General features: G+C 46.0%; 1 protein-coding gene across 1 annotated transcript; it reads left to right on the forward strand.

Moving 5' to 3' along the window:
* Positions 1-4,068: 4,068 nt before the first annotated feature.
* On the forward strand, positions 4,069-5,473 carry LOC119165837 (uncharacterized). Its single transcript, XM_037417868.2, has 2 exons — positions 4,069-4,103; positions 5,035-5,473. Exons 1-2 carry the CDS (start codon positions 4,092-4,094, stop codon positions 5,395-5,397), a joined length of 375 nt encoding a protein of 124 aa, XP_037273765.2. The 5' UTR covers positions 4,069-4,091; the 3' UTR covers positions 5,398-5,473.
* Positions 5,474-12,124: the final 6,651 nt, after the last annotated feature.

Below are 12,124 nucleotides of genomic sequence, written 5' to 3' on the forward strand. Positions count from 1 at the left end.
AAAATAACGACTATCTCAACCCTTTTTCTTAGATCTGTTCAGCATAATGCTGCACGACATTGCGACATTTCCGTCGTCATTCCGGACCCAGGAGACTTCGGGGGCGTCGTTGAAGGTAGTGAGCACCTGGCGGTCAACCGCGATAATTGCGTCTCGAGAGGAACCGCCGAGCTGCGGAGAGCCACGCAACAGTTATGCTCACAAATTTCAGCAATGAGTACAAACCCGTGAACAAAAGCACGACGTTCACATACATCGAGGAAATTATGAAAACCACCAGTACTGTCGCCTTCACTCATTCTGTGGAACCTGCTCCGACAAACCAAACGCCTCCCTGAGCTTTGACGTCAATTCGAATCTTCAGAAACATAAGCAAAAACCGCTCAAGGCCCTCCTACTGAAATACAAGGATTGCTTTTAGTCGTCATGGAAACTTCGGCAGACCGCAGTCGCGAAAAATTGCATCATAGCATTGGAGAATGCGCGACAACTCCGTTAGAGTCCGTACCGAGTTTCGACGTGAGGACGTGAGGCCGTAAAAAGAGAAGTCGACAAAATCCTACGCGATGACACCATCCAGCCGTCCGAGAGTCCGTGGGCGACCCCTGTGGTGTTATTAAAGTAAAAGGATGTAACACTACGTCTCTGCGCCGATTATTCCCGCGTGAACAAGATCACAAAAAAGGACGTGTATCCTCTCCCACGTAAAGACGAGGCGTACAATCGGCTCCACAACGTGAAGTACTCTTCGTCGATGGACCTCCTGGGGTCATTACTAGCGTCGACTTGCAAAGATAAGTTAATCGTCATAGCTACTGAGTGCCTCACCCGCTACGCTAAAACAAGAGCCTCTCCCAAAGGCAGTGCGGCTTAGGTAGCCAAGTTCTTCGTTGAGAACATGGTCCTTCGACATGGCGCTTCAGAGGTTCTCATCACCGACAGAGGTAAGGCGTTTACTGCATACCTGGCCCAGGCAGTCATAAGTTACAGCCAGAGAAGCCACCGCCGTACAACCACGCGCCGCCTAGAAATCAATGGGCTGACCGACCGTCTAAGACCATCGCCGACATACTGGCCATGTGCGTCGACGTCGAACACAAGACGTGGCTCGCCATCCTTCCGTACGGGACCTTCGCATAGAGCACGGCCGTGCAGGAGACGACGGAGATGATGCCCTACAAGTTCTGAATATGGAAGGAACACGGCAGCGACCCTCGACGCCATGCATCGAAACGTCACTGACGAAGAAAACTTGGAGGTCACCATCTACCAACAGTGTGCTGAAGAAGCTCGTCAACTCGCCCGCGTACGCATCTAGGATCAGGAGAAGACCAGAATGCAAAGGGGCGGCGGTGACTCTTCGCGTTGGCACGACCCTCCTGGACAGCCTGTAGTTGAGGGACGTCCGAACTTCGAAGAGCTCCGCCCACTTCACCTTATTGTGTAAACGGGAGCCCACATTGAATGGGCACAGTCATAGCATACATGATAAAGAGAGCAGGTCTCTGCATTTAGTGCAGGACTGTGGAAACAAAGAATTAAGAATATTAAGTACTGTAGTGGTAAGATATGCTCGCGTCAGCAATTACCTGAGCGTGTCCGACTGATCGCTTCTAAACTTGAAACTAGGAAAAGGGAAGGTCCTCCTTTTTAGTCTGTGAGGGCACGCGTGAGCCTGACCTGCATATTGTATGCGTTAATCGAGTTTGAAAATAAAGAGATGGCCTTTTTAAAGACGATAGTCTTTCTTGGGTACCTTCGACGCAAAAATTTTGGCCTGCCTGCCTGCCTGCCTGCCTGCCTGCCTGCTTCCTGTCTGTCTGTCTGTCTGTCTGTCTGTCTGTCTGTCTGTCTGTCTGTCTGTCTGTCTGTCTGCCTGCCTGTCTGTCTGTCTGTCTGGCTGTCTGTACATTTGTCTGTTTGTCCATTTTAACGACGCCAGGTACTTGAAACAGCCGACCTCATCCGCAGCGCCCACCGTAGTTGCTCAAGATTTACCGTTCATACTCGTGCATTTATCAATTTAAAAGCAATTATTGCGTATTTCTTGGGCGTTATAACAACACGTATATATTCTGCATTTCCGTCTTAAACTAGAAAAGGCATATATAAGTAATTTTAGGGACCATAGCGCTTATCACGCTGTGCTGACCATGCAACGCTTGGACGAAAAGGCGAGTGTTTCCAACGCGTTGCTAAGACTAGATGGTGGTGGCACCTACACGTCGCCTTGCGTTCTACATCTTGACACTTCTGAGACGGGCGTGCACAACCGTCTCAAAGCCACGCGCTTCGTTTTTCAAGAAAACTGCCAGATGGCGCTCATGTCTCACGTGTGACGTGACGATGCACTCGTTGACCTCCACTCTAACGCAGCGCCTCCAGAATACTATTCACCAATTTTCATGCGCAGAACATCAAATAAATGTTTGGTTCACTCTCTCCACGCGTTAGACTATCGTCTTTCGACGACATTTACAGATTAACATGCAGGTGTGGGACCATTTTTTTTTCATACGAAGTATGGTAACGAAAGATTGCTCAAGAGAAGGATGTGTGGGAGCTTTTCTTTTTGCTATGCTTGTAGATTTATTACCGCTTCTCCATCTGTGACACTAAAAAGGGGCTAACGTTTTCCTTGATTGAAGTGATTTGCTATGAAATGGAGAATCTGAAGTTTGCTCAAATGTGTACAGCTGAGTGCACTACCAAATAAGGGTGATATAGGCTGTTTTGTGTGTGAACTTAGGTTCTGTAGGCAAGAAGTCTAGTATATTTGTTAGAAGGACTCTTTTCTTCCCCTTTGAACTGTAAACTTGATGCTGCTTTATTCATGGTATAGGCGGTGGTGCGTCGTCTTCTGTTCGGGGCGCCTGCGGACAGATTTCGAGATCATGCCCTGTCGTGGCACAAGAAGGACGCAGGGCAACGCGTCTGCTTCTCTATGCCGAAAACTTATACTCGGGGTCTGTTGAGGCGTACAAAAGAGTGTTCCCCACTCGTTTCTGTGCACTCTTACTACTCTGTGTTTACGTTCTATGGCAATCTGTGCGTGTTTGCATGGCAGAATGACAACTAAGCACATATAATTTAAAACATACACAGACTGACACTGTCAGTAGGAACTTAACATCTAAGTTAAATTTTATTGCGGTTCTCATTAGCGAGTGTTTATAATCATAAATGATGTAATCAGTATAGCCGCACTTGTTATATACAACAAAATTTATAATTTCCGAAAGAGAACAGAGACAAAACTTTCTTACAGTCCTACTTTGAGAAAAAGGTCTTTTCACAATATTAGAATGTGCTTTCGATACCACTCTATCCGCTCATCGTGTCAGTCTAAACTGAGAATGAGTCCTTTAAGTTTTTCGCCGCTTATGATTGCAATGAGACAAAACGAAGTCGCAGCCTCGATGATGGAAGATCACGTGCTTTCATGAACGTACAAAGCTACGGGAGGCTATAAGCTTGTTGCTACAGCGTCACACATAGTTTTATTAGACAAAAGCATAATCCGAGAATAAACAAATGGGCAAAGAATTCATTGACCACTTTTTCGGCGGCCAATTTTACAGCGATAGATGTTACGAGATCACAACATGGGTCACATGCGGCGCTGTAGAGCTCCGCTGCCTTTGGTACCACATAAATGAAAACAAAAACACCTAACTAAATAAAAATACCAAATATACAGAGGGATTCGAACCCGGGTTCTCTGCGTGCCAGCCTAGCACTGCGATCCTGGCACAAAAGATTCGAAGGTTTGGCCAGTACGGCAACAATTTGAGTGTCTCGTTGTTTTCCTCGGATCGCTTTCTTGACGTGCCTCGCTGTGCAGAAGGCGCGGATTAAGCCAACCGTGCACTCGGCATAGTTTTTTGTCGCCTTGCTTTTTTGTTTAGCTTTTTTCGTGTCTCCAAGAAAACTGGTATCCTTTCTAAATGTGCCGGTATATTCTATGGGTGACCTTTAACTCATCACCGTGCCGCGGTTGGTTCGCTTTAGAGGGTGGCCGACTATATAAACGCGCCGGACCACTTTTCGAGAATCAGTGCTCTCTAAAGCAACTCCGGCAGCAGTCCGATATGAAGACCATTGTGAGTAGTCCGGCGCTGGGTCTGTCTACGCTACATGGATACATGCAGAAACACTCAGCGTAGTCTGCTTTCGTCTTTTTTTGTGGGATTTGTCGATTATTGTCGGTCCTTTTCCATCGTGATCTGTTTGAATGGTGAAGTGCATTTTGCGCTACGATGATGGACATATTTATTACACTTCGAAAAGAAATCTTCGAAGTACTGTTCGGCTACGTAGGCCGGAACGTGGGAAAAGGAAGCAGAAGGACGCAATTTGTTGTGAGGCTATGAATAATGCAATGAATTAGCACATAAGTGAACCGTTCGGACCGGTGGCCCGCGTTATGCACAACTACTTTGATTAAACGCATGTGCTGTTTTCTTGTATCGAATACTCGGTCTGAAGGCAAGCGCTTTCATGAGTACATACTGAAGACGTAGTCTTGTGAAGAGCGATAACTGTTTTGGTTACCGGAGACGAAATCAGTGTGCTGGAAACTAAAATTCACTGCAAATGCATATACAACGCGCACTCACATGAGTGGCCTCATCACTTCGTAAATGAAACCTTCTGGAAAGTCATGTCATGCATCAATTCTATGTATCAGTGAACTTCGTATGAATGCACTAGCCACAACAATGCATCAGCAGTAACACTCACTCGGCTACAGTTATTAGTTTTTAATGGCTAAGTCTATGAGTGATCGCATCTTTATTAAGGCTCCTGGCATTCTAAAAAAAGGAAGGGGAGCACCAGAAAAACGACTGAGTGGGCCTCAAGAATATATGCTAAGCAGAGTGTAGTGGTGTTAACATGCTGATGACGACACTCGAAGTCAGAAGCAACTCAATAGCAGTTAGCAACAAAATATGGGGCTTAGCTTTGGAGCAAGACAACGTTTAAGGCGTTGCCACTTGAGACTCGCGCTTGTTGCCATCACCATTTTCGCAGCTGTGCACCCTCGTCGTCCTGGTCGTGCTGGCTGCTGCCAACGCTGGCTACTATGGCTACGGCCACGGCTACGGTCATGGATACGGCCACGGAGGATACAGCCATGCCATCACTCACCACTATGACAACCAAAGAGCACACTACGGATATGGTGGATACGGCCACGGCTATGGTGGATACGGCGGGTATGGTGGATATGGAGGCTACGGACACGGCTATGGAGGATATGGCGGCTATGGCGGCTATGGTGGCTACGGCCACGGCTATGGAGGATATGGCGGCTATGGCGGCTATGGTGGCTACGGACACGGCTATGGAGGATATGGCGGCTATGGTGGCTACGGCTACGGCTACTATGGCTAGGCAACTGAACATCTGACTGAAAATCTGAACAACGGATGACGTGGGCGAGCGCAATAAACAACTGGTCTTCACCATCTCATGCTTGTTCGTTTTTATTCATTCGGGATTATGCATTTCATGAAAAGTGGTTGACATTTATTTAACTTATGCTAAGCGTGCGTTAATTAGATTATGATAAAGAAAATGATCTCTGGCATAGAAATTTATACAAATTATCGCTATGTGGATGAATCGGATCAAAATTATTTCTGACAATGCACGACAAAACATACCAGAGAAAACGCAGGACAAGTGCAGTTCCATCGCTTGTCCACTGTTTTCTCTGGTGTGTTTTTTTGTGCGCTGCGCAATAGTATAAAAATTTACATTCAGGCGTAAAAATGATGTCACCACGCTTCCAAGTCCATTTTGTCGAAACGTTTGGGTCAACACGTTTTTGAAGCCGTTTTTTATTCGACACTGCTGCAAAGCATTTCAATAAATGTTTACGTGATTGTGACATCCCATAAAAGATTCTATAAGACGTTCTTTCGTGCTAGACCGCATTCGCTGAAAAAATCCTAATCCCTCCCATCTTAATCGCTTGCACCTATAATGGATGTCAACTACTTATGGATGAGCAAAATACGTTATCAGTTTATGTTGATCAATCCTTGCTGGTTTACCGTACAAGATTTTGATCATTTGAATTGCGCTTATTTAACATGCAAGTATTGATCGTTTAAACAACCATGCCGTTTCTCAGCGTTCTTCAAATGTTACTTCTAGCACTTTCCTGATGTGGAAAAGAGAGATACTGATTTCGTGGGCCACCAGAAATCTTTTTCGGGAGGGCAGGGCTTCAATCATATTTAATGTATATTCGCGTGTGTGTTTGTATCTGTGCGTGTATATACACGCAAAGAAAATAGAGAAATTTTGGAAAGTTTTAGCTCCCCGCCTCCGCCCATTGACTATGGCCTTATAATGCTCAAGTTCTATAGAAGGTCACGTTGCAAATAATAAAAATCTAGTGCTCGCTCAAAGAAGGTTGCGATATGAACTCACAACTGAACACAACATACCACTTATAACCAAGAAGCATTGTACATAACTGCACACCGCTTTGTTGCTCGTCTACATGCGCGAGTGGTCAATGTCAAGGATGATTTGCAATAACACCGAATGACCCCGCTTCTTCGCCCACTCATCATCATTCACTTCGTGGAGATGTCATGGTTTTTTCAGTTAGTGCTGACATCGCGGACATAAAGACAGGACGACGAAGGAAAACATACAGCAACGTGAGCGCACACTATAGCGTGATTATTTCCTGAATTTGCCACATATAAATATACATGGAGATCAGCCAGAAACCGGAAGGGAAATGAGAGTAGGCGGGCATATCCGCAGAACATCTCATCCCTGTGTTGAACGCCAACGATCAAGATATCTGCTTGATAATGGCACGCGTCTTTTTTTCGTTCCACGCTTTACGTTCGCACTGTTCGTACCGTCAGGATTCACCAATTTACCACAAGTTTTTAAGACACCTTGCATTTTTTAGAACAGGAATACGAAGACAAAAGTGCCAGCATGAGGCGTTCGAAAAGTTCACTTTAAGGCAAAGCAAACGCACTTGCTCGTTGAGGCCATTTGTCCTCGATGAGCACAGCCAGGCTATCGCTCTCTTGTTCTAGTAAAGCCTAATCCATGCTTTTTTTTTGATCATGTATGCGATAGCTGTGACGAACACCGGTGACGGTGGATGACATCACCACTAAAATCAGTTCTTGTTTTAGGTTCACAGTATCTTACGCTCTAAAAATAACGACTATCTCAACCCTTTTTCTTAGATCTGTTCAGCATAATGCTGCACGACATTGCGACATTTCCGTCGTCATTCCGGACCCAGGAGACTTCGGGGGCGTCGTTGAAGGTAGTGAGCACCTGGCGGTCAACCGCGATAATTGCGTCTCGAGAGGAACCGCCGAGCTGCGGAGAGCCACGCAACAGTTATGCTCACAAATTTCAGCAATGAGTACAAACCCGTGAACAAAAGCACGACGTTCACATACATCGAGGAAATTATGAAAACCACCAGTACTGTCGCCTTCACTCATTCTGTGGAACCTGCTCCGACAAACCAAACGCCTCCCTGAGCTTTGACGTCAATTCGAATCTTCAGAAACATAAGCAAAAACCGCTCAAGGCCCTCCTACTGAAATACAAGGATTGCTTTTAGTCGTCATCGAAACTTCGGCAGACCGCAGTCGCGAAAAATTGCATCATAGCATTGGAGAATGCGCGACAACTCCGTTAGAGTCCGTACCGAGTTTCGACGTGAGGACGTGAGGCCGTAAAAAGAGAAGTCGACAAAATCCTACGCGATGACACCATCCAGCCGTCCGAGAGTCCGTGGGCGACCCCTGTGGTGTTATTAAAGTAAAAGGATGTAACACTACGTCTCTGCGCCGATTATTCCCGCGTGAACAAGATCACAAAAAAGGACGTGTATCCTCTCCCACGTAAAGACGAGGCGTACAATCGGCTCCACAACGTGAAGTACTCTTCGTCGATGGACCTCCTGGGGTCATTACTAGCGTCGACTTGCAAAGATAAGTTAATCGTCATAGCTACTGAGTGCCTCACCCGCTACGCTAAAACAAGAGCCTCTCCCAAAGGCAGTGCGGCTTAGGTAGCCAAGTTCTTCGTTGAGAACATGGTCCTTCGACATGGCGCTTCAGAGGTTCTCATCACCGACTGAGGTAAGGCGTTTACTGCATACCTGGCCCAGGCAGTCATAAGTTACAGCCAGAGAAGCCACCGCCGTACAACCACGCGCCGCCTAGAAATCAATGGGCTGACCGACCGTCTAAGACCATCGCCGACATACTGGCCATGTGCGTCGACGTCGAACACAAGACGTGGCTCGCCATCCTTCCGTACGGGACCTTCGCATAGAGCACGGCCGTGCAGGAGACGACGGAGATGATGCCCTACAAGTTCTGAATATGGAAGGAACACGGCAGCGACCCTCGACGCCATGCATCGAAACGTCACTGACGAAGAAAACTTGGAGGTCACCATCTACCAACAGTGTGCTGAAGAAGCTCGTCAACTCGCCCGCGTACGCATCTAGGATCAGGAGAAGACCAGAATGCAAAGGGGCGGCGGTGACTCTTCGCGTTGGCACGACCCTCCTGGACAGCCTGTAGTTGAGGGACGTCCGAACTTCGAAGAGCTCCGCCCACTTCATCTTATTGTGTAAACGGGAGCCCACATTGAATGGGCACAGTCATAGCATACATGATAAAGAGAGCAGGTCTCTGCATTTAGTGCAGGACTGTGGAAACAAAGAATTAAGAATATTAAGTACTGTAGTGGTAAGATATGCTCGCGTCAGCAATTACCTGAGCGTGTCCGACTGATCGCTTCTAAACTTGAAACTAGGAAAAGGGAAGGTCCTCCTTTTTAGTCTGTGAGGGCACGCGTGAGCCTGACCTGCATATTGTATGCGTTAATCGAGTTTGAAAATAAAGAGATGGCCTTTTTAAAGACGATAGTCTTTCTTGGGTACCTTCGACGCAAAAATTTTGGCCTGCCTGCCTGCCTGCCTGCCTGCCTGCCTGCTTCCTGTCTGTCTGTCTGTCTGTCTGTCTGTCTGTCTGTCTGTCTGTCTGTCTGTCTGTCTGTCTGTCTGTCTGTCTGCCTGCCTGTCTGTCTGTCTGTCTGGCTGTCTGTACATTTGTCTGTTTGTCCATTTTAACGACGCCAGGTACTTGAAACAGCCGACCTCATCCGCAGCGCCCACCGTAGTTGCTCAAGATTTACCGTTCATACTCGTGCATTTATCAATTTAAAAGCAATTATTGCGTATTTCTTGGGCGTTATAACAACACGTATATATTCTGCATTTCCGTCTTAAACTAGAAAAGGCATATATAAGTAATTTTAGGGACCATAGCGCTTATCACGCTGTGCTGACCATGCAACGCTTGGACGAAAAGGCGAGTGTTTCCAACGCGTTGCTAAGACTAGATGGTGGTGGCACCTACACGTCGCCTTGCGTTCTACATCTTGACACTTCTGAGACGGGCGTGCACAACCGTCTCAAAGCCACGCGCTTCGTTTTTCAAGAAAACTGCCAGATGGCGCTCATGTCTCACGTGTGACGTGACGATGCACTCGTTGACCTCCACTCTAACGCAGCGCCTCCAGAATACTATTCACCAATTTTCATGCGCAGAACATCAAATAAATGTTTGGTTCACTCTCTCCACGCGTTAGACTATCGTCTTTCGACGACATTTACAGATTAACATGCAGGTGTGGGACCATTTTTTTTTCATACGAAGTATGGTAACGAAAGATTGCTCAAGAGAAGGATGTGTGGGAGCTTTTCTTTTTGCTATGCTTGTAGATTTATTACCGCTTCTCCATCTGTGACACTAAAAAGGGGCTAACGTTTTCCTTGATTGAAGTGATTTGCTATGAAATGGAGAATCTGAAGTTTGCTCAAATGTGTACAGCTGAGTGCACTACCAAATAAGGGTGATATAGGCTGTTTTGTGTGTGAACTTAGGTTCTGTAGGCAAGAAGTCTAGTATATTTGTTAGAAGGACTCTTTTCTTCCCCTTTGAACTGTAAACTTGATGCTGCTTTATTCATGGTATAGGCGGTGGTGCGTCGTCTTCTGTTCGGGGCGCCTGCGGACAGATTTCGAGATCATGCCCTGTCGTGGCACAAGAAGGACGCAGGGCAACGCGTCTGCTTCTCTATGCCGAAAACTTATACTCGGGGTCTGTTGAGGCGTACAAAAGAGTGTTCCCCACTCGTTTCTGTGCACTCTTACTACTCTGTGTTTACGTTCTATGGCAATCTGTGCGTGTTTGCATGGCAGAATGACAACTAAGCACATATAATTTAAAACATACACAGACTGACACTGTCAGTAGGAACTTAACATCTAAGTTAAATTTTATTGCGGTTCTCATTAGCGAGTGTTTATAATCATAAATGATGTAATCAGTATAGCCGCACTTGTTATATACAACAAAATTTATAATTTCCGAAAGAGAACAGAGACAAAACTTTCTTACAGTCCTACTTTGAGAAAAAGGTCTTTTCACAATATTAGAATGTGCTTTCGATACCACTCTATCCGCTCATCGTGTCAGTCTAAACTGAGAATGAGTCCTTTAAGTTTTTCGCCGCTTATGATTGCAATGAGACAAAACGAAGTCGCAGCCTCGATGATGGAAGATCACGTGCTTTCATGAACGTACAAAGCTACGGGAGGCTATAAGCTTGTTGCTACAGCGTCACACATAGTTTTATTAGACAAAAGCATAATCCGAGAATAAACAAATGGGCAAAGAATTCATTGACCACTTTTTCGGCGGCCAATTTTACAGCGATAGATGTTACGAGATCACAACATGGGTCACATGCGGCGCTGTAGAGCTCCGCTGCCTTTGGTACCACATAAATGAAAACAAAAACACCTAACTAAATAAAAATACCAAATATACAGAGGGATTCGAACCCGGGTTCTCTGCGTGCCAGCCTAGCACTGCGATCCTGGCACAAAAGATTCGAAGGTTTGGCCAGTACGGCAACAATTTGAGTGTCTCGTTGTTTTCCTCGGATCGCTTTCTTGACGTGCCTCGCTGTGCAGAAGGCGCGGATTAAGCCAACCGTGCACTCGGCATAGTTTTTTGTCGCCTTGCTTTTTTGTTTAGCTTTTTTCGTGTCTCCAAGAAAACTGGTATCCTTTCTAAATGTGCCGGTATATTCTATGGGTGACCTTTAACTCATCACCGTGCCGCGGTTGGTTCGCTTTAGAGGGTGGCCGACTATATAAACGCGCCGGACCACTTTTCGAGAATCAGTGCTCTCTAAAGCAACTCCGGCAGCAGTCCGATATGAAGACCATTGTGAGTAGTCCGGCGCTGGGTCTGTCTACGCTACATGGATACATGCAGAAACACTCAGCGTAGTCTGCTTTCGTCTTTTTTTGTGGGATTTGTCGATTATTGTCGGTCCTTTTCCATCGTGATCTGTTTGAATGGTGAAGTGCATTTTGCGCTACGATGATGGACATATTTATTACACTTCAAAAAGAAACCTTCGAAGTACTGTTCGGCTACGTAGGCCGGAACGTGGGAAAAGGAAGCAAAGGGATGCCATTTGTTGTGAGGCTATAAATAATGCAATGAATTAGCGCATAAGTGAACCGTTCTGACCGGTGGCCCGCGTTATGCGCAACTACTTTGACTAAACGGGCGTGCTATTTTCTTGTATCGAATACTCGGTCAGAAGGCAAACGCTTTCATGAGTACATACTGAAGACGTAGTCTTGTGAAGAGCGATAACTGTTTTGGTTACCGGAGACGAAATCAGTGTGCTGGAAACTAAAATTCTCTGCAAATGCATATACAACGCGCACTCAGGTGAGTGGCCTCATCACTTCGTAAATAAAACCTTCTGGAAAGTCATGCATCAATTCTATGTATCAGTGAACTTCGTATGAATGCACTAGCCACAACAATGCATCAGCAATAACACTCACTCGGCTACAGTTATTAGTTTTCAATGGCTAAGCCTATGAGTGATCGCATCTTTATTAAGGCTCCTGGCATTCTAAAAAAAAAGGAAGGGGAGCACCAGAAAAACAACTGAGTGAGTCTCAAGAATATATGCTAAGCAGAGTGTAGTGGTGTTAACATGCTGATGACGACACTCG

This window comes from Rhipicephalus microplus, chromosome 8 (genome assembly GCF_043290135.1).
Source record: "Rhipicephalus microplus isolate Deutch F79 chromosome 8, USDA_Rmic, whole genome shotgun sequence".
NCBI lineage: Eukaryota > Metazoa > Arthropoda > Arachnida > Ixodida > Ixodidae > Rhipicephalus > Rhipicephalus microplus.